Source organism: Dysidea avara, chromosome 11 (assembly GCF_963678975.1).
Source record: "Dysidea avara chromosome 11, odDysAvar1.4, whole genome shotgun sequence".
Classification (NCBI taxonomy): domain Eukaryota; kingdom Metazoa; phylum Porifera; class Demospongiae; order Dictyoceratida; family Dysideidae; genus Dysidea; species Dysidea avara.
Window position 1 is genome coordinate 2,872,029 of NC_089282.1, and position 22,808 is coordinate 2,894,836.

The 22,808-nt window shown below is 38.4% G+C and overlaps 1 protein-coding gene, 1 long non-coding RNA gene and 15 other non-coding genes across 19 annotated transcripts in view; 1 reads left to right on the forward strand and 16 right to left on the reverse strand.

Annotated features, from left to right (window-relative positions):
• LOC136239571 (uncharacterized) overlaps positions 1–22,808 on the reverse strand; it is a 29,008-nt gene that overhangs the window by 1,630 nt on the left and 4,570 nt on the right. The window contains exons 2-4 of one of the 3 annotated variants that reach the window (XM_066030323.1): positions 5,395–5,474; positions 5,274–5,342; positions 967–3,832 (exon numbers count right to left, since the gene is read on the reverse strand). The exons of 1 other annotated variant lie outside the window; for it this stretch is intronic. In XM_066030323.1, the coding sequence (XP_065886395.1) occupies positions 1,175–2,656 (1,482 nt within the window). In that variant the 5' untranslated portion in view covers positions 2,657–3,832; positions 5,274–5,342; positions 5,395–5,474 and the 3' untranslated portion in view covers positions 967–1,174. Of the gene's footprint in view, positions 1–191; positions 421–966; positions 3,833–5,273; positions 5,343–5,394; positions 5,475–22,808 lie in introns of those variants that run through there. One more of the 3 variants, XR_010693520.1, reaches the window with a different exon arrangement.
• Positions 5,776–6,403, forward strand: LOC136239024 (uncharacterized). Its single transcript, XR_010693318.1, has 3 exons — positions 5,776–6,198; positions 6,247–6,296; positions 6,356–6,403. It is a non-coding gene; the product is annotated as an uncharacterized lncRNA (long non-coding RNA).
• Positions 7,657–7,729, reverse strand: Trnaa-ugc (transfer RNA alanine (anticodon UGC)). Its single transcript has one exon. It is a non-coding gene; the product is annotated as a tRNA-Ala (tRNA).
• Positions 8,274–8,346, reverse strand: Trnaa-agc (transfer RNA alanine (anticodon AGC)). The gene has a single exon. It is a non-coding gene; the product is annotated as a tRNA-Ala (tRNA).
• Positions 10,851–10,923, reverse strand: Trnaa-cgc (transfer RNA alanine (anticodon CGC)). The gene has a single exon. It is a non-coding gene; the product is annotated as a tRNA-Ala (tRNA).
• On the reverse strand, positions 11,955–12,027 carry Trnaa-ugc (transfer RNA alanine (anticodon UGC)). Its single transcript has one exon. It is a non-coding gene; the product is annotated as a tRNA-Ala (tRNA).
• Trnaa-agc (transfer RNA alanine (anticodon AGC)) lies at positions 12,705–12,777 on the reverse strand. The gene has a single exon. It is a non-coding gene; the product is annotated as a tRNA-Ala (tRNA).
• On the reverse strand, positions 13,308–13,380 carry Trnaa-agc (transfer RNA alanine (anticodon AGC)). The gene has a single exon. It is a non-coding gene; the product is annotated as a tRNA-Ala (tRNA).
• On the reverse strand, positions 13,798–13,870 carry Trnaa-ugc (transfer RNA alanine (anticodon UGC)). Its single transcript has one exon. It is a non-coding gene; the product is annotated as a tRNA-Ala (tRNA).
• On the reverse strand, positions 14,812–14,884 carry Trnaa-agc (transfer RNA alanine (anticodon AGC)). The gene has a single exon. It is a non-coding gene; the product is annotated as a tRNA-Ala (tRNA).
• Trnaa-ugc (transfer RNA alanine (anticodon UGC)) lies at positions 15,931–16,003 on the reverse strand. The gene has a single exon. It is a non-coding gene; the product is annotated as a tRNA-Ala (tRNA).
• Trnaa-ugc (transfer RNA alanine (anticodon UGC)) lies at positions 16,645–16,717 on the reverse strand. The gene has a single exon. It is a non-coding gene; the product is annotated as a tRNA-Ala (tRNA).
• Trnaa-ugc (transfer RNA alanine (anticodon UGC)) lies at positions 19,465–19,537 on the reverse strand. The gene has a single exon. It is a non-coding gene; the product is annotated as a tRNA-Ala (tRNA).
• On the reverse strand, positions 20,355–20,427 carry Trnaa-ugc (transfer RNA alanine (anticodon UGC)). Its single transcript has one exon. It is a non-coding gene; the product is annotated as a tRNA-Ala (tRNA).
• On the reverse strand, positions 21,059–21,131 carry Trnaa-agc (transfer RNA alanine (anticodon AGC)). The gene has a single exon. It is a non-coding gene; the product is annotated as a tRNA-Ala (tRNA).
• On the reverse strand, positions 21,863–21,935 carry Trnaa-ugc (transfer RNA alanine (anticodon UGC)). Its single transcript has one exon. It is a non-coding gene; the product is annotated as a tRNA-Ala (tRNA).
• Positions 22,613–22,685, reverse strand: Trnaa-agc (transfer RNA alanine (anticodon AGC)). Its single transcript has one exon. It is a non-coding gene; the product is annotated as a tRNA-Ala (tRNA).

Sequence of the window (22,808 nt, forward strand, 5' to 3'; positions counted from 1 at the left end):
ATAGTAATTTGTATTTCATAATAGTTAAATATTTTGTAATTCTGTAATTACGTTACTAAGCACTGCTAAGAAGGCGTACCTTGAACCATAGATTATATATTCCCTACCCGGAACAAAATCCTTTAACTCACTAATAATGCACAGAAATGTCTTCTTAATTGTTTTATAGTTCATCTACAACATTTTCTTACGCAAATTCTCCAGGCAAAGCCTCAAAGCTGCTCTTCATTTTCGTTCACGCATGCATGTACGGGCATGCCTCCTTTCAACTCGAAGGAATTCGTTCTACCCAGTAGTCTAGCAGGCCAGCTGTGTTGCTTTTTGGCTGTTTGACATCCGTACAGCCCATTAGGAAAGGCCTTCACCGCATCCTTATAAACTCGTTTCACCCATATTTCAAACTGTCACATATTAACCGTCTTAAACCAAAGCTTACCCTGCCCAGAAGTTTACTACAGGTTCTATATGGCCTTTATTTATCACATAAAGGCTATTTTTAGTGAACAAAGTTTTGTTCACATGGGTGGGGAAAGACAAACATACATACAAACACACTTTCGGAAAACAATTTCAGTAAACCAGGCACGCTTGGTTTAAAAATATCCTAGAGTGCAATGAAAATCACCTTTTATGGAATAATATTAGTAGGATTAAAACAAGGATATAGAACCTTTAAAATCAAAACTCAAATTTAGGCCTGCCAGACTAAAAGACCTGAGGCTACCACAGCAAAAGTTCCTGAGGAATAGTATGCAAAGTTTTGCAGAGTATTTTTCTGTTCTATGGAACAATCAGTAGAATTGTGTGTGGTATTCTACTGAGAGATGCTATAGTAAAATAGTGCAAACAATTTTACAGGTCATTAAATAGTACTGAGGTATACACTGTAAAATACTATGTAGCTATTATTTCACCACGGAATTATTACAAATGAATGATGCAAGCAATTCCACAATGTATTCTCACTTTATAAACAATGATGCAATGACTATCAAATAGTGTACTGAATTTTAGTGTACTGTAAAATACTTTGTAACAACATGCACATTATACATTAGTTCAGCTCCAGCAAGTTATAGATATAATATAGGCAGTGCAAGTCACTGGTATAGACCCTCAGAATCACCCATGCACCCCATTGCATGCTTCAGTAAGTGATAAATATAAATAGCAATCATGCTGGTAACTCAACAACAAACTTGTAAGGACTGTTACTGTATGCTTTGAGCAGTACACATCTAGATACAAGTCTTCTAGGACTTATAATTTCATCACCATCATAAAATTCATCTGTTATTTGAAAGAAAGGGTCATCAGAGCCATTGTAGAACTGAAACCATTGTATGTAAGCCAAATCATGAGATTTTGTGGTTTCAGTGGGATTAAAACTGTTTCCTTTTATTATCACCAATGATTTGAAAAAGAATCTTACAATTCCAAAATATGGATACCCAGGCTCTGAATCAACAACAGCAAAGTATGCCTTAACTATGCTGCTACGATCTGACGAGTGAAGATCAGAAGTGAGTGACAAACCATTCACTGAACAACGAGCATGTTTATCTATACGTGGTATGACAGCTATTGAATTTCCTTCATATAAGTGCTCATAGAAGCAGAGTAACTTGAGATAAAAGTCTTTGGTAACTTGCAAATCCAACCTAGTAGGGGGTAAATATTCAACTTTCCATTCAAATCCAAACATATTTGTGTCTCCTTTATCAATGGACAGTTGTAAGTCATACATGTCCTGCGTAGAAGTGGCAAACATAGATTTCACATGGATATTTAACAGTGAAGGATGTATTACTGAAGATGACATCTTCCTTGCAACCGGCAGAATATCATCCAGGTGTGGCCAACTAGTTACCAATGGGTCATGTGGCAGCACAGATTCAATATCAATGTCTTGCAGAAACTTGGTAAACAACTCCAATTCAACGTAGCGATTGCTATTTGGAAGACCAGACAGTACACCATTCATTCTTTCAAAACTAAAGCACCAAAATGCATGAGGGGGCCCAAAATCTCTTATCATGTCTGGGATATGAAGTGCCATGTGGTAATTTACTGAAACTTGAAATCTGCCATAAATGTTTTCAAAGTACCGATGGTGAGATTTAAGTAAATAATCAAGTCTAGAAATATCTGCATCTGTAAGTGATGGCTGAACAATAAGCTGGACAATATCACATAGCATACAGATGCTCTTATATGAGTCTGGTGGCAACAAGTCCCATAAACAAGGCTTAGCATAAATCAAAGCAAAGTTCTTCCACTGATCAGCTGTCAAGTTGGAAAATTCTAACTTTTCTCCCAATGAACTAGGCAATCTGCCAACATCATATGGCACACGTAAGCGTTTTAGTCTACTGCTAAACACTCTTTGAGACTCTTTACAAAACAGGGGGTCTTGAAAAATCAGATCTGTTTCATGCCTTATCATCCCCAAAAACACTGTGTGCTTTGGATCAACCATTGTCATTGTGACAATATCAAAGTAAGTCAATTTTAACAACTGACTCCATTGAACACCATTTTTCTTTTGTATTTTCTTCGCCTCAGTTGCATTTGTTGCACCCAAAAATTCAACAGCCTGTGACCTAACAGTATCATTTAGCCGAGGCACTATGTCTACCACAGTGAAGTAACTCATTCTGCTAGTTACATCCCGTGGATTTTCCCTTTCACCTTCAAACTCACAATGTGAGCATCCTTTGTTCGCCTTATGACCAAGGAACTGGCTAATTTTTCATGCTGCTGGTATGTCACATGAAACTGTAATGAGAGCTCCTCTTACCACTACGGATGCACCAGAATGTATATGTATTTGGACACCATCCCACAATTCAGTCAAGTCATTAACAAGTGGTTCCAGGAAAGAATTAATGTTTTCTTTAGGCTCACTGGGTCCAGGAATCAATCCAATCAACATAGTCCACTTGGTCTTGTATCGTTCTGTCCTTGGCAAATTCAAAATGTTCATATAAATCCCACCAACCTTATATTCAGAATTCTTAAAGGGCTTAAACCAATCAACATTGAGAATAAAAGCAATATTATGTGCATTCTTAAAAAAGTAATCTCCAGGGTTACTTTCTCTATTAAATGACTTCCAAACTCTGCCATCCCACACATCATTTATGATTCCACAGTCTGATGTATACCTCTGTTGAATGTTGAGAAGCTCTTCAAATATTTTGGTGCTATAAAATTTTTTAAGCCAAACAATAGGTGATAAGTAAATAAAGGTTTTATAAGGAACAAGTCAGCTTTTCCCAAAAGATAGGAATTTTTCATAGCAAAGATGTTCTGTGCAGTGAGAATTATAAGTTTGCCGTGCACAGATTGGTATGCTAGTAGCTTCTGATAACAATGTACAATCATATAGGTTGCAGCACCTGGAGTCTGGACATACAGCATATCGTTTAAACTCAGGAACTTGGTTTACACCTGCACGTGCAAAAAGATTCTGTACAGTTTTTGGAAAGCAGTATTGTAATGGGTGGGATATCAAAGTGAAAATCAATTGTAGAATTGAGAGTAACACTATCACTTAGCTTGTACTTGACTTTTACTTTGATCAGTAAAACAGAAATCCATTTATTTAAACGTAAAACTGGTTGAAATAAACCTGACTCAGCAGCAGATGATTCATTTTCACTAGCTGTGAGCACCTCATTGTGCTCAGGGAGGCAAGGCACTGTAGGTGGACAGGTCACCGGTGAAGGCTGAGTAGAGTCCAAGCTTACTTCAAAACAGTCTGCTTCAAATGTTGGTGAGGTCTGCCGATCATCTTCACTATCACTGCTACTGCTTGCAGTATTCTCATCTAATAGAAATTATTACCGTAAACGATGAAAGTTTGGTGTGATGACTTAAGTTTGGCGAATGTGGCAAACAAGGAAATTTGCTAAACTTTATTCTCCCAGTCTATTTTAATACCGTTCAATACTGGCCATACAGTAAATTTGCCAAACTTTTATTTACCAACCAGCTCCACATGCTGATTCGCCAAACTTTTGCCATTTACAGTACACCCAAGTGGAGATATACATGCTCATGTGTATGCATGCATCCATGCATATGTAAGGATGATCAGTTGAAATAACATAACATTTTGAATGGCAAAATTATGGGAAAAGGTTTCTTGTGAACGTTTGGATAGCTGATCACTATATGGCTACTAATGATTGGTTTGTGAGATCTAATACAGCACTCAGCTTCACCTAGTGCATCACACCCTGGTGCTGTATTTCCATACACACATGTGGCAGTCCTTTATGCATACAAGGTATGATAGCTAGTCCCTGCATGCAGCACTAAGTGTTCAACTGACCTAATGTACATATTATTTATTATTTACCATTACTGTACATGGTTTAATAAGTACAATTTAAGTTTGTAATGTGGTCTGGTAATTTGTTCCATTTTGGTACTGTGTGGGGGAAAAGGAGCTCTGAAATAGAAGGGTTTTTGTGACAAAAGAAAGGGATAAATTTATAGCTGTTAGTTCCTCTTGCAAAGTTGGCATTGGAATATTGTAGATAAGAGTTGTAAGGTATTGCAATTTGTTGAGTTATCATTTATAGAATGTTGATGGTCTAGCTTGAATATGACGGGATTCTAAAGTTTCCCAACCTAGTGATTGTGCAGCGCCGGCCTTACCGATTGTGGGGCCCTAGGCAAAACAATCTGGGTGGGCCCCCAGAGAAGTGGTATTCACCAATACCACCCACGCCTGGAAAAAATACAATTAGCCCACCCGGGCTAATCAACAATGATAGAGGAGATCATTAGCTACTCTGTAAACCTACATACATTTCTTGTCCAAGTTATCAAAGGTAGCTTTCAAGACTGCAGACTTTCACACTTAGGCTCACACTTTCACAAGTCACCAGTGACACGCAATGCTACAATGAGGCTCTAAAAGGAGCTAGCCAATGTTCATGTGACCCATGCTGCTTGCATTGCGAATGGCCTCCTGAATTACCAAGACAAGTTGTGTATATAAGTGAGTGTTATGTACTGAATTTGTATTTTGGGAGCTGGGGGCCTGGGGCCCCTGGTTTCAGAGCTTTGGGGCCCCCTTTTATTCGGGGCCCTAGGCAGCTACCTACCCTTAAGGCCGGCTCTGTGATTGTGTGAGGTGAGAACACTGACACAAGGGCTGTAATTATTTGTTACATATCTGGCAGCGCAACATTGGACTTCTCAACACTTTATATACTTAGAGAAGGAAATATTACTACATACACACATTGATCAGTTACCATCATAATATACTGCTTGGCCTTCTTCCACAAATCATCAACTTCCAATTGGTTTACCAAGCTATCAGTCTAAAAGCATTTAGCTACTTAAACTAAAGGTACAGTAGTGAAACTGACTCACTGTAGATAATGAAGACTCATGATCATGTACGTCAGTGCTTTCAGCACAATGGCCATGGTTGTTACTTGCTTCCTCGAGCTCTACACATGGATACACTAGATGGCATTGACTATTCATCTCATTTTAACAATATTTAGGTTATACGCATCATAGAGATAATAGACACCCTATGTACGCATGCGCGCAGAGATTTGGGTACCTGTGAAAACTCTTGCTTTTCCATAAACACTTAAATGTCTCTGAACTGTAGAATACGACACCTTCTTCTTGCTTTTACATAGAGTACAATCACATGTATAAAGCCTTCCAGTACGACAAGATTTCTTCATAATACTTTTCGCATAATCACGTGATGGTCACTATGACAGCAGGAACGTGACTAAAAGCGGGAACTTGTTCAAACTGATAAAAAGACGTGGGTCTGTGGAGAAGACAAAGGCAGTCACCAATACTCCACAACTTTGTGTGTTTGGTTTAAACTGCCAAAGTTGCTACGCGTGCTATTTGTATGTTTGGCGCCTATCGGTGAGGGAACCCAGTGACTTTCTTTTGACCGAGCACGGTGAGTGTAACAGTGGGTAGCTAGTTAGAATACAGATAAAGGACGAGTTACACTTGATTATATCGTAGGCAGAACTTTATCAAGTCTGGTAAGGTTGATGGCTACCCATGGTAACGAGGCAATTGAGCGGATGTGCCAGAAACTCGACGAGAATCATGCAAGACTGGATGAACTGAGTCATAGAATGGGACTAGTCGAAGCAAGCCTGAGTCTGGATAAAGATAACAGTTTAAGCACAACAGGTAAAGGAATTTTAATTAGAGTTGTGGCTATTTGAATATAAATTTCAGGCTGTAGCTCTGCAAGAAGTAGCCCATCAACTAAGGATTTGCTTCCTCTCGTAAGTATACTTGAAGCTTGCATGCATGCAGTGCATGTGAATATACTGTGTCATTACAGTCCATCAAAAAAGACCTGTTTGATGTATTATACAAAGAAGAACTACCGGTAGATGAGTTCCTATTGAGTAAGACTTGGTCGGCCCTGGATCCTTCAATTAAAAAGAAAATGCTTCAATCTGCAATGGATCAAATAAAGATTAAAGGATGTGAAGCCGTGCTATCAAAAGATATAAACAATAGCCTACGCCAATTTTACACTCAGAGGAGAAGTAGTAAATTGTCCAGTTTAGATAAAGAATTGAGAACAAAGAAAAGGATTTCAGCAAAAGTGAACCGACTAAACTTTGTAAGTTAATTTAATATTTTTACGTATATATATATAGCTGATACCAGTATGTAATATTCCAAGAAAAGAGAGAACATGCTATAAAGGAAGCAATTTCACAGGGGAAACTAAATGGAGATGATCAAGATAGTCTTATACAATTTAAGGAAACAATTTCACCTATCAAGTGCAACGTAATCACAGTATATGACTCGGATGATGAGAACTCTATTTTTAACATGAAAGAAAACAAAAGGAAAAGTTTGAAGATTGCTAGAGAAGTAAAGGAAGAAAAAAAAAGAGACTAAGAGAAGTACTCCTGTGTTATTGAACTTTAATCCAGTGTGTACAAGCACCCAAAACAATTTTGTTGGGGGTACCACAGCCATGGGATTATGGAGCTGGCTACATGGACCGGACTATTGATTATATGGGAAGGCCGTATTTTCCAGGCTATGGTCCATTTGCTGAAGACTTTGGAAATGAGCCACAGATTTATAATGATCCTGATAGAACATTTGTGGACTCAGAAGACTACTAGCTACGTATGCAGTATTGACTTTTGTTACTTTTAGTTTTGATTTAGTTTATACAATTTTGGAAAACATTTTATGAAAATTATAGCAGAATTTAAAAGTGGAAATGAATGGGGGGAATTCTTTACTAATTTTATAGAGCATTCTACAGATGAAATACAATGTATTTGTCAGATAATTTATGTTAAAATTTGCAGAAAAATACATTAAAAGTTCTACAAATAATTTTACAATAAATTACACAGTATATTTCACAGATAATTTTACTTGTTATAGTGTATTCAATTAGGCAACAATTCCACAGAGTGTGCAGATAGTCATATTTGCTGTGAAATCTTGCGTATTATTCATCAGTGACTTTTCCTGTGTACACTTCTGTAGCTTAGTGTAGCCTAGTGTATAAAAGCCTACACTGCTGAAGGAAAGAAGAAAAGAATGAAGACAGTCAAAAAAAGAAGGAAAGAAAAAAAAGATAGAAAAAAAAAAGAAAAAGAAAAATGGAGAATCTGGGTATCGATCCCAGTACCTCCTGCATGCAAAGCAGGCGCTCTACCATCTGAGCTAATTCCCCACATGCTACAATTGGGCACTATGAACAGATTTGATTCTAGAACACATGCAAATGTACGTAGAGTTAAGCAATGTGATGAGTTTTGAAATCACAAGTACCCTTTTATCAATTAACCAATATTTAAAGTTGCAAAACAAAAACAAAATATCTACAGTGTGTGATGGCTTTTCTACATTTGTAACAGAAATTGTCCATGTTTTCTGTAGTGACATTGCTGAGGCACCTCTTGTAATGTTGAAAATGACGCATAATGGCTACTTCACTTTTTCAGCAATTGATAATTGGGGTGCGCATTCAGACAAAAACATTAGTATGGAATGCTGAATTAGGGATTAAATGTCCACTAGTATATCTTCAGATGTAGGCAACCTAACTATTTTTTAGGGCCATGATCCCTAAAATTCCTATACTCGTTCTCAGTATAGTTACTGTACAAACCATTTCCTGCACTTACTATACACTGTTATAGAACAGATGTACGTACACTGCATCTCACTGACAAGCATACACACATATTCAAATAAAACAACAAAACAAAAAAACATGGAGAATCTGGGTATCGATCCCAGCACCTCCTGCATGCTAAGCAGGCACTCTACCATCTGAGTTAATTCCCCACACTATATAACATTACACCAAGATGGCACTATAAAACTGTCTCAGTGAAAACTTGCATTGTTTAAAAAAAGGAAATGGGTAAAATAACAAGTTTCAATTGCTCTGTTACTCAGTGAAGTAAGTAATTTATATGTGAATCATCTTGCTCACATGTTCACAGAGAATTTGTCATTTCTGTAATCTACAAAGGAGATTTGTGGTATATGCATTGTGGTAGAAGAGAACAACATTGTCATCATTTCTTCACTTCCCTCTTGTATGAATATCTATAGCTTGACAGATTTGCTAGGTCATGACAAACACACTGAATCCCAACTCTTTTATTGGCTAATGTTAGTGTAAGTGTCTGTAGTTTATGGAGGTTTGCACTTTTTTGCAACCAGAAACCAGCCTCACAATACCTTGGTTAAACGCAAAAGTGTCTTTAGAGTGGCCAAAGTTGCTTCCAATAAATTTTGGAAACAAATTTTTTTTACTGACTAACTAACTGCCAGTCTGCCTGATGCCTTCAGACAAGTGTAACTCAAAAACGCCAGGTAGGAGTTCATAATATATATATATTAATATAATATACACTAAGGCCACAGACTTGATCTTTCACTGTTAGACGTCACTTCAACCCTTGTGGCATACCACAGTACTTACAATGTAAGCGTCATGGACTTAAGCAGGCGTACTACCATCTGAGCTAATTCCCCACACACTACAACATGATGCTATAAACAGATTTCCTATACAGAGACACTTCTCAGTATTCTCAGGAGAGCGTCGGCAATAAGATGGAGTGTACAGTAAGTGTCAATGACACAAACACCAAACAATGCTTCCACCTGGGGCTGTTCACATCCTACTGGATCAGCACAATTATTAGTATCTTATAATAGGTTCCTAGAATGGAAAAAAAAGAAGGAAAACAATAAATGAAAACATGGAGAATCTGGGTATCAATCCCAGTACTTCCTGCATGCTAAGCAGGCACTCTACCATTTGAGCTAATTCCCCACCCTGTAACATGACTTATAATTATACAGATTTAACACTGGAACACACGCAAATGTAGTAAGCAAGTTGTAACAACAACATTAAATCAGTTGTGTTGTTTCCCTAAGTGGGTCATGAGGCTGCAACTATATACACTGTTATGGAACACATGTACACTGCATCTCACTGACTAAAGTACATATTCAAAATCACACAAAGAAAGAAAACAAAATAGAGAATCTGGGTATTGATCCCAGTACCTCCTGCATGCTAAGCAGACCATTATATCTGAGCTAATTCTCCCCACACATTATAACATGACACCAAGATGGCACTATAAACTGTTTCAGCAAAACCTCACATATATACTTTTCTGAAAAAAAAATCAATGGGTAAAATAACATGTGCTTATGCAAGTTTCAGTTGCTCTGTTACTCAGTGAAGCAAGTTTTAAATTTATAAGTGAATCATCTCATTCACTGTAATCTACAAACGGGATTTGCATTACATGCATTGTAATTGAAGAAAACAATATTGTTATCATTTCTATAATATCGTTATCATTTCATTACAATATCGTTATCGTTATCGTTATCATTTCTATGGCTTGATAGATTTGCTAAGTCATGATAAACACAACTCTTTTTAGACTAATGCTAGACTGTAAATTTGAGTGCCTGTAGTTTGTGGAGGTTCACTTTCTTGCAAGACAATATTAACCAGAAACCAGCCCCACAATACCTTCATGGTGCCTTGGCAGTCTTTGTCAGAGAGAATCAAGCCCAAATTGTCTTTGAAGTGCACAAAAATGCTTCCAACAAATGCTACAAAATATCGGGGAATACCTATTTAACAGAATTTTCTACTGACTGACTGACTGACTAACTGCCAGCCTGCATACCTGATGCATTCAGACAAGTGTAACTCAATAACAGCTAAGGCTACAGACTTGTTTTTCACTCTTAGACGTCACTTCAAGTCTTTCGGCATACCGTAGTATGTACGCATCATCAACTTACCTTTGTCTTTGCATCCCATTTCATCTCGTTGACAGCACAAGATGAAAATATTAAGCATGGCATCATAACCATAAAAGTAGTGAAACAAGGGAGGTCGCCTACACCTGCAGAATTACCAGTGGACATTCAATCCCCAAATCATTCATTGGCATAGACTGAAGTAGGGATTAAATGTCCACTTGTACAGGTGTAGGTGACCTCCCTTGTTTTACCTTTTTTTATCGTAATCTAACTTGTTTTCAGTATAGTTGCCGTACAAACCATTTTCTTACCTCTTCCTATAGTCTAGCACAAGCTGTTCAACAGAATTGGCCAAAATACTGGAAATTGATTCCTGGGACACTGTAAATGAAATTTGGGAAATGATACAAGCTATGTGATCTCAGAGTTGTATTTTGCAATAGTGGAACAAGTGCACAGTCTCTCACAGGTAAAGGTACCCATTAAAAGTCAATGCAGCAAAAAAAATTATGTATACTATGGAGAGAAAAAAGTTGAAGAATTGGAGAATCTGGGTATCGATCCCAGTACCTCCTGCATGCGAAGCAGGCACTCTACCATCTGAGCTAATTCCCCACACACTATGATGTGACACTATAAATGTACTTGATACTATATATCAGTACAATCTTTTTCACACTCACATCTACAATAAGTTTAAAAACACAAATACTTAAACAAAAAACGATCAGCACACTTCTCCAGAACCTTTGCTGCGAAGGAGATGAAGAAGTTAATGGTACTGTCACTTTATGTAGCCTACAAGTACCTACAGATTAAGTGCAGAAACACGCAAAGTGGGGTTCCATCATCCATACCAAGCCTGCTTCTCCACATGGTGTGAGCGCCACACTAGCAGACTAGTGGACCTAAGGTAAAGACAAGGCTCACTCAAACTGTGTGGTCTCTGGCACTAAGCAAACAATGTTTCTTATGATATAGCATTCCATCAACTGACATCACAAGGGGATTAAAGGACCCTTAATGACCTTCAACTGCCATCCTGTATAAACACTTCCTAGTGCCCAGGACTCAGCATTGGCCATAAGATGGAGTATCAGTGTGCACAAATATCAAACAACACTTCCACCTGGGGCTGTCAAAACACCCCACATCCTAAGGACAGCCCTGAGTGAGGCCTTGACCAGCAAAATTAACTTCACTTCTATCCCACTGAAGCCCTACATCAAAGTAAACTAGGAGTATATGGTAGTTAAACCCCAGTGCACATACATGGAAGACAACATATACTGACACGTTCAGTTGAAAGAAGCAAATTAAAGCCATACAATGTGTGCAAAATACAAGCTCAGCAAAAAAAGAGAAGCTATACACAACTGACATGCTATCTTGCCTTATTGACACGTTATTTGTCAACTTGAATGCTTAAATTAAAGGTGTGGGATGGAGGCCAGTTAAACTTGTAGGATATCTAGTTATCAAAATCTAAGCCTTGCCTTCGCCTCATCCTCGGGTTGATAACTATCATGTTCTACTCATGGTGCAGTTTAACTATAACTTATATATACCAGGTTTCACTTACACTACTAAAAAAACAGACAAAAACAAACAAAAAAGGAAAATAATGAAAAAGAAACAAAAAAACATGGAGAATCTGGGTATCGATCCCAGTACCTCCTGCATGCAAAGCAGGCGCTCTACCATCTGAGCTAATTCCCCACATGCTACAATTGGGCACTATAAACAGATTTGATTCTAGAACACATGCAAATTTACGTAGTGTTAAGCAATGTGATGAGTTTTGAAATCACAAGTACACTTTTATAAATAAAAGTTGCAAAGCAAAAACAAATTTGCAAGGAAAATTATCTATAGCGTGTGATATGGCTTCCCTACATTTGTAACAGAAATTGTCTGTATTTTCTGTAGTGACTGGATTGACTGCCGAGACACTTCTCGTAATGTTGAACATAACTGAAAACGAAGGATAATGGCTACTTCACTTTTTCAGTAATTGATAGTTGGGGTACACAGTCAGACAAAAACATTAGTATGGCATGATCATAGTCATAAAAGGTAGTGAAACAAGTGAGGTTGCCTACACTTGCAGCTTTATTGTACGTTTAATATCTATAATTCATTTATGGGTACAGACTGAAGTAGGGATTAAATGTCCACTAATATATCTTCAGCTGTAGGAAACCTCCATTGTTGCACTACTTTTTGATCCTTAATAAGACTGAAATTTCCTATACTCGTTTTCAGTATAGTTACTGTACAAACCATTTCCTGCACTTTACACTGTTATGGAACACATGTACACTGTATCTCACTGACAAATGTACATACATACTCAAAAAAAAACAAAAAAAAAACAGACAAAAACAGACAAAAAATGGAGAATCTGGGTATCGATCCCAGTACCTCCTGCATGCTAAGCAGGCGCTCTACCATCTGAGCTAATTCCCCACACACTATAAACAGATTTGATACTGGAACTACTGTAAAGCATACATTCAAAATTAATGCAATCCTTTTCCACCCTCAAATCTATATACTTACACAACAAGAACCTACAGAAACACGCAAAGTTGGGCTCCTTCATCCACACCAAGTCTGCTTCTTTACATGTGCGACCCCTACACCAGTAGACTAGTGGATCCAACAGCAGCAAAGCAAAGACAATACCACTCAAACTGTGTGGCCTCTGATACTTAATGGCCAAAAAAGTAGACAAACGTTTTTTAAGGCATAGCATCCCATCTGCCGACATCACAAGGACATTGTCCTTTGACAACATTTAACTGTCTTCCTGTACAAACACTTCTTAAATTCCAGGGGAACATTGGCAGTATGATGGAGTATCAGTGTCAATGAAAGAAACACCAAACAATGCTTACACTTGGGCACCCGGACAGCCCTGTAGGCCTTGATCAGCATGTAACAGACTGAGGCTACATAAAAGCCTACAATGCTGAAAAAAAAAGAAAAAGAAAATTTGGAGAATCTGGATATCGATCCCAGTACCTCCTGCATGCTAAGCAGGCGCTCTACCATCTGAGCTAATTCCCCACTGATACTAATTTGTTACTATAAACTGATTTTTGACTGTCTCATCTCAGTGTAAACCCGCAAACTTGCATCCCATCAACAGGCGCATTAAATGGCCCTTGATGACCTTCAACTGTTCTCCTGTACAAACACTTCTTAGTATCCAAAACTCACTCAGGCAGTAAAATGAAGTGTCAGTGCCAATGAAAGAAACATCAAACAACACTTACACTTGGGGCCACCAAACACCCGGACTGCCCTGTAGACCTTGATCAGCACAAGTAGTTTCTCATATACCAGGCAGGCATATCAATGACTTGAGGCTACACTTCTGTAGCTTAGTGTAGCCTAGTGTATAAAAGCCTACACTGCTGAAGGAAAGAAGAAAAGAATGAAGACAGTCAAAAAAAAGGAAGAAAAAAAAGAAGAAAATAATTATGGAGAATCTGGGTATCGATCCCAGTACCTCCTGCATGCAAAGCAGGCGCTCTACCATCTGAGCTAATTCCCCACACACTACAACATGACACCAAGATGGCATTATAAATTGATTTGTGACTGTCTCAGCAAAATCTTGCATACCTTTATGAAAAAAAAAAGTCATGGGATGTGTTCATACAAGTTTCAGTTTCTCCATTTCTCAGTGAAGCAAGTTTTAAATTTATATGTGTACCATTTTGTTCACATGATTTGTGTCGTTTCCGTAATCTACAAAGAGGATTTACGTTACATGCAATTGTGGTAGAAGAAACCAACATTGTTATCATTTCTTCACTTCTCTCTTGTATGAATATCTATAGCTTGATAGATTTGCTAAGCCATGATAAACAAATTGAATCCCAACTCTTTTAAAGACTAATGTTAGATAGTGAATTTACGTGCCTGTAGTTTATGGAAGTGTCTACAGGGCATCCCAAAATGCTTATGATGAATTGCTACAATTTTTGAAAAAATCTAATAGATTTTTCATTGACTACGGAACTGCTAGCCAACACCTTCAGGCAAGCGTAACTCAATAATGGCTAAGGCTACACACTTGATTTTCACTGTTAGATATCGATTCAAGCTTATAGATTGAAGTAGGGATTAAATAAATGTCCACTAATATATCTTCAGGTGAAAGTGACCTTCATTGTTTCACTACTTTTATGGCTATGAACTTACAATTCCTCCTGGTTTCAGTATAGTCTCTGTACAAACCATTTCCTATTGACTGGCACAATGCATATAACTACAAACTGTTCAACGAAACTGGCCACAACTTCGGTAACCAATTCCTGGGATACTCATGTAAAAAAGTTTGGAAAAGGCGCATACTATGTGAGTTCTTGCTCAGAGTTACATTTACTATAGTGAAACAAGTGCACAGTCTCTCACAGATAAAGGTATCCATTAAAAGTCAATGCAGCAAAAAAAATTATGTATACTATGGAGAGAAAAAAGTTGAAGAATTGGAGAATCTGGGTATCGATCCCAGTACCTCCTGCATGCTAAGCAGGCACTCTACCATCTGAGCTAATTCCCCACACACTACAACATGACACCATTAATGTATTTGATACTGGAACACGCAGATAAAGTTATACCCTTTATCACCTTCACATCTATGATAAACAAAAATTCTTACACAAAAGAGCCTACAAGAACCTACAGATTAAGTGCAGAAGCACACAAAGTGGGGCTCCATCATCCACACCAAGTTTGCTTCTCCACATGGTGCAAGCCCCATACCAGTAGACTAGTGGTTCTAACAGCAGCACTCAAACTGTGTGGTCTCTGACACTTGACAACCAAATAAGCAAACAAATGGTTCTTATGATGTAGCATCCCATCAACTGACATCACAAGGGGACTCTCAGTGATCTTCAACTGCTCTCCTGTACAAACACTTCCTACGTTCCAGGACTGACTCAGGGGAGCATCGGCAGTAAGATGGAGTGCCAGTGTCAATGACACAAACACCAAACAATGCTACACCTGGACACCTGGACTTCTTGATCAGTACAATTAGTTTGGCATATTAATGACCTTAGGCTACACTTCTGTAGCCAAGTGCATAAAAGCCTATACTGGTGAAAAAAGAGAAAAGAATTACCGTAAGCATATTAAATTTCGTGGGTAAAATTTTCATGGTTTAATCTCTACAAGCCAGCTATTTTCTCGAGGATCCGCGGGGAGCAAAATTCATGCTTTAAGGTCACGTTTAAGGTTTGCAACTTAACAGCTTTGGCTAGCTACTCCATTTATGCTGGCGTACATATCTGGGACTAAGCAAACCACTTTGTGGAGTTGACCCACCACAAAAGAATCTTACCTGCTGGAATCAGAGGAAACGGGTCTTAGATGCTTGAACAAGGCCAGCATATCTATTCACATGGTGAACAGTCGCACGTGTTGTCGTCAGCATATCTATGGTAACGCATAAGGAAAGTGTATTGGTGGCAGACTTGAGTTTCAAAATGGATTAATTTTCGTGGATCAGACTGCTGCAAACCACGAAAATTTATACACCCTGAAAATTTCTATGCTTACGGTAAGACAGGCAAAAAAAAGAAGAAGAAGGAGAAAATATGGAGAATCTGGGTATCAATCCCAGTACCTCCTGCATGCAAAGCAGGCACTCTACCATCTGAGCTAATTCCCCACATGCTACAATTAGGCACTATAAACAGATTTAATTCTAGAACACATGCAAATGTATGTAGTGTTAAGCAATGTGATGAGTTTTGAAATCACAAGCACTCTTTTATAAATTAACCGATGCTTGGAAGTTGCAAAGCAATTTGCAAGGAAAATTATCTTCAGTGTGTGATGGCTTCCCTACATTGAGTACATTTGTAACTGTATTTTCTGTAGTGACTGGATTGCTGAGGCACTTCTTGTAAATGTTGAACATAACTGAAAACAAAGGATAATGACTACTTCACTTTTTCAGTAATTGATAGTTGGGGTGAAAAAAATATTAGTATGGCATGATCATGGCCATAAAAAGTAGTGAAACAAGAGAGGTTGCCTACACCTGAAGCTTTATTGTACATTTTCATTCATGGGTATAGACTGAAGATTAAATGTCCACTAATATACATGTATTCGCAGGTGTAGGCGACCTCCTTTTGTTTAAAAATTTATAGCTATGATCCCTAAAATTCCTATACTTGTTTTCAGTATAGTTACTGTACAAACCATTTCCTGCACTATACACTGTTATGGAACACATGTACTCTGTATCTCACTGACAAATGTACATACATATTTAAAAAAAGAGACAAAAACAGACAAAAAAAATGGAGAATCTGGGTATCGATCCCAGTACCTCCTGCATGCAAAGCAGGCGCTCTACCATCTGAGCTAATTCCCCACATGCTATAACATGACACTATAAACAGATTTGATACTGGAACAACAGGTAAAGTTATAACCTTTTCACCCTCACATCTATGATAAGTTTAAAAACAAAAATACTTATACGAAAGAGCCTACAAGTACCTACAGATTAAGTGCAGAAACACACAAAGTGGGACTCCATCATTCATATTCTCCACATGTTGTAAGCCCCATACCAGCACAAACAGCAGAAAAGGAAAGGTAAGACCACTCATGGTCTCTGGCTAAACAAGTAGACAAAACGTTTCTTATGGTGTAGAATCCCATCAACCGACATCACAAGAGCAATTAAAGTATTCTTGGCAACCTTTAACTGTCCTCCTGTACTAACACTTCTTAAATTCCAGTCAGGGAAACGTCAGCAGCAAGATGGAATGTCAGTGTCAATGAAAGAAACGCTTATACCTAGGACTGCCAAACACCCAGGCTGCCCTGTAGATCTTGATCAGCACAATTAGTTTCTCCTATAACAGGCATATTAATGACTTGAGGTTCTGTAGCTAAGTGTATAAAAGCCTTTACTGCTGAAGAAAAGAAGAAAAGAATTAAGACAGGCAAAAAAAAAGAAAGAAAATATGGAGAATCTGGGTATCAATCCTAGTACCTCCTGCATGCGAGGCAGGCGCTCTACCATCTGAACTAATTCCCCACAAGCTACAATTGGGCACTATAAACAGATTTTATTCTAGAGCACATGCAAATATATTTAGTGTTAAGCAATGTGAGTTTTGAAATCACAAGTACCCTTTTATCAATCGGTACGGTAGTACCGTTTAAGTAGGGATCCCCAGAAAGTTTCGTGTGCCTCCCAAAATCCCGCCTTTGAAAATCATCCTAGAGACATCTTACGAGACGAAAATCACCTTTACAGAATAGTACTAGTCCATATAATATATAATACAGCATTAATTGTAACAAAACACTTACAGGTGGCCAGATATAGAATTTTAAAAAATCGCCAGAACTCGAATTTTACACTGACTGCCTGACTGACCACAGTCGCAAGGCTAGAGGCCAAACGAAGCAGCGCAGGGCCACCATTTCACACCACAATAACAAACTCACCAGTGGGATGTGCCTTTTGGGGTTCCGATGAGTGTAGGCCCTCTGCGCCTTGTCTTTTCTTTTATCTGCTTGTCTTCTTCTTCATCCAACGAAGCCATATTGAGGAATTAATTTTCCGTATCAACGCTTTCTTTCAGCTGCATATTTATATACCACAGAATTATTTCAGAACTGGATTTCAGAAGCGTTTCAGCCCTGGCGCTACTATAAGATGTATACTAGCTAGATATCTACAACTTCACAATTGGGGTCCTGTTCACGATAGGTTCGCGACCACACCATCAAATAAAGATCTAGGTGGACTAATAGCAATAGAGTATGCAGACCACACCTCTTAACTGTTTAGCTATTTACTTAACAGTAAATAAAATGACCTCACCCCTTATTGGTCTAGCTAGCTGCACACCACTTGGCTGATTAGCGATACTTCAATACAACAGTCACTCTAATACAACAGTCACTCTAATACAACAGTCAGGTATGATATTCTAATAGAACGGTCACAAGTTACACCATAGCTAGCTGTGCTACAACAAAAAACTAAACAAACTAGCGTTTTAAAAATTGTTGATTTTAAAAATGAATTAGGGAACTATGCAATAAAAAGCAGTGAAACAAGAGATGAATGATGTTATTACAGCATAGTTCGGTGAGAAAGTCCCTACTTTGGCACATTAGCCATATTTTGCTCAATGCCAAAGTAGGACTTCCCACTGAGCAATGCTGTAATACCATCATTCATCACTTGTTTCACTACTTTTTATTGTATAGATCCCTACTTCATTTTTAAATTAACAATTTTTAAAATACTAGTAAATTAACGTTAGATGTAGGTGACCTCCTTTGTTTAACTACTTCTTATAGCTATGATCCCTAAAATTCCTATACTTGTTCTCAGTATAGTTACTGTACAAACCATTTCCTGCACTATACACTGTTATGGAACACATGTACACTGCATCTCACTGACAAATGTACATACAAAATTCAAAAAAATGACAAAAACAGACAACAACAAACATATCAACAGAAAGGAAAACAATTGGAGAATCTGCGTATCGATCCCAGTACCTCCTGCATGCAAATCAGGCGCTCTACCATCTGAGCTAATTCCCCACACACTATAAACAGATTTGATACTGGAACACACAGATACTGTAAAGCATACATTCAAAATTAATGCAATCCTTTTTCACCCTCAAATCTATATACTTATACAGAAGAGCCTACAAGAACCTACAGAAACACACAAAGTGGGGCTCCATCATCCACACCAAGTCTGCTTCTCTACATGTGCGACCCCACACACCAGTACACTAGTGGACAAAGCAAAGACAATACCACTCAAACTGTGTGGCCTCTAACACTTAATGGCCAAAAAAGCAGACAAACGTTTTTAAGGCGGAGCATCCCATCTGCCGACATCACAAGGACATTAAAGGACCCTTGACAACATTTAACCGTCTTCCTGTACAAACACTTCTTAAATTCCAGGACTGGCTCAGGGGAACGTTGGCAGTATGATGGAGTGTCAGTGTCAATGAAAGAAACACCAAACAATGCTTACACTTGGGCACCCGTACAGCCCTGTAGGCCTTGATCAGACTGAGGCTACATAAAAGCCTACAACGCTGAAAAAAAAAAAAGGAGAAAATTTGGAGAATCTGGGTATCGATCCCAGTACCTCCTGCATGCAAAGCAGGCGCTCTACCATCTGAGCTAATTCCCCACATGCTACAATTGGGCACTATAAACAGATTTGATACTGGAACAACAGGTAAAGTTATAACCTTTTCACCCTCATATTTATGATAAGTCTAAAAACAAAAATAGCCACACAAAAGAGCCTACAGATTAAGGGATTTTTTTCCTTTCTTTGGCCCTTTTCTGTTTCGCCTTATTGTTAGCTAGGTTAAGTAATCATTTAAAGTCTCCGGTTCTTGTTAGGTTAGGTAATCCAAAGGCTGCAGCACATGTTGCTGTCAGACCTTCAGTGCTGGTCACTGTAAAGTACTACTAATAATAAAAAAATAAAATAAAATAAATAATAAAAAGTACAGAAACACACAAAGTGGGGCTCCATCATCCATACCAAGTCTTGCTTCTCCACATGGTGTGAGCCCCACACCAGTAGACTAGTGGACCTAAAGCAAAGACAAGACCACTCAAACTGTGTGGTCTCTGACACTTAATCGCCAAACAAGCAGACAAATGTTTCTTATATATGATGTAGCATCCCATCAACCGACTTCACAAAGGGAATAAAGGACCCCTGGCGATCTTCAATTGCTCTCCTGTACAAATACTTCTTAGACTGACTCAGGGGAGCATCGACAATAAGATGGAGTGTCAGTGTCAATCACACTAACATCAAACAATACTTCCACCTGGGGTGCCAAGCACCCCACATCCTAAGGGCCTTGATAAGCACAATTAGCTTCTCTTGTAACAGGCTCCTTACCTCTGTAGCCAAGTGTATAAAAGCCTACACTTACTATAAGAAAGGGGAAAAAAATGAAAAAGAAACAAAGAAGAAAAACAAAGCATGGAGAATCTGGGTATTGATCCCAGTACCTCCTACATGCAAAGCAGGCGCTCTACCATCTGAGCTAATTCCCCACATGCTATTAAGATGAACCATAAATTTATTTGATACTAGAACATGCAGAAAAAGCAAATCTCTCACATCTACATTTAAAATCAGAAATACTTATCCTACAAGAACCTACAGACTATGTGCACAAGCACACAAAGTGGGGCTCCAGTCTGCTTCTCTGCCCCACACCAGCAGTCTAGTGAACCTAACAGCAGCAAGGCAAAGACAAGGCCACTAAAACTGAGTCACTTTATGGCCAATTAAAACAAGTAGACAAATGTTTCTTAAGGTGTAGCGTCCCATCAACCGACTTCACAAGGGGAATAAAGGACCCTCGGCGACCTTTAACCGCCCTCCTGTACAAAAACACTTCTTAGTATCCAGGACTGACTCAGTGTAGCATCGGCAATAAGATGAAGTCTGTTAGTGACACAAACATTGTTCAACTTTTATACCTGGGGCTGTCAAATGTCCCACATCCTAAGAACAGCGCCGAAGGCCTGGATCAGCACAATTAGTTTCTCTTACAACAGATTCCTTAATGACCCTACACCTCTGTAGCCAAGTGTATAAAATGCTTACACCATTGAAAAAAAGAAAGATTTAAAAAAAAAAATTAAAAAAGAAGAAAATCAAAAAAATCAAAAATATAATTGGAGAATCTGGGTATCGATCCCAGTACCTCCTGCATGCTAAGCAGGCGCTCTACCATCTGAGCTAATTCCCCACACACTACAACATGATACTATAAATGTATTTTTTGTTTTTATTTGTTTCTATTTGATACTGGAACACACAGAGATACCATATAGAGGAACACATGGTGCAAGCCCCACACCAGTAGACTCGTGGACCTAACAACAGCAAAGCAAAGACACTCAAACTGTGTGGTCTCTGCCACTTGATGGCTAAACAAGCAGACAAACACAAGAACCTACAAGAACCTACAGATTAAGCACACAAAATGGGACTCCGTCTTCCATTAGATACCAAGTCTGCTTCTCCACATGGTGCAAGCCCCACACCAGTAGACTAGTGGCAGCAAAGCAAAGACAAGACTACTCAAATTGTGTGGTCTCTGACACTTGATGGCCAAGTAAACAAACAAATGTTCCTTATAATGTAGCATCCCATCAACTAACATCACAAGGGAATTAAAGGACCCTCAGTGATCTTCAACTGCTCTCCTGTACAAACACTTCCGAGGTTCCAGGACTGACTCAGGGGAGAATTGGCAGTAAGATGGAGTGTCAGTGTCAATGACTCAAACACCAAACAATATTTCTGCCAAACACTCTGACTTCCCTGTAGACCTTGATCTCAGCACAAGTAGTTTTGGCATATTAATGACCTGAGGCTACACTTCTGTAGCCAAGTGCATAAAAGCTGAAAAAGAAGAAATGAATTATGACAAGCAAAAAAAGGAAGAAAAAAAAGAAAAAAAAAGAAAAAGAAAAATGGAGAATCTGGGTATCGATCCCAGTACCTCCTGCATGCAAAGCAGGCGCTCTACCATCTGAGCTAATTCCCCACATGCTACAATTGGGCACTATAAATAGATTTGATACTGGAACACATGCAAATGTACGTAGAGTAAGTAATGTGATGAGTTTTGAGATCACAAGTACTCTTTTATAAAGTAACCAATACTTGGAAGTTGTAAAGAAAACACAAGGAAAATTATCTACAGCATGTGATGGCTTTCCTACACTGAGTACATTTGTAACTGTATTTTCTGTAGTAACTGAATTGATTGCTGAAGCACTTCTCGTAATATTGAACATAACTGAAAACGAAGGATAATGGCTACTTCACTTTTCAGTAATTGATAGTTGGGGTGTGCGTCAGACAAAAACATTAGTATGGCATGATCATAGTCATAAAAAGTAGTGAAACAAGGGATGTTGCCTACACCTGCAGCTATATTGTACGTTTAATCTCTAATTCATTCATGGGTATAGGGATTAAAATGTCCACTAATATATCTGCAGGTGTAGACGACCTCCCTTGTTTCATTGTTTTTAATGGCCATGATCCCTAAAATTCCTATACTTGTTTTCAGTATAGTTACTGTACAAACCATTTCCTGCACTATACACTGTTATGGAACACATGTACACTGTATCTCACTGACAAATGTACATACATATTCAAAAAAAAGAGACAAAAACAGACAATAACAAACATATCAACAGAAAGGAAAACAAATGGAGAATCTGGGTATCGATCCCAGTACCTCCTGCATGCTAAGCAGGCGCTCTACCATCTGAGCTAATTCCCCACACTGTAACATGACTTATAATTATACAGATTTGACACTGGAACACACATAGTTATACTGTACCTTTTCACTGTCACATCTATGATAAGTTTAAAAACAAAAATAGCTACACAAAAGAGCCTA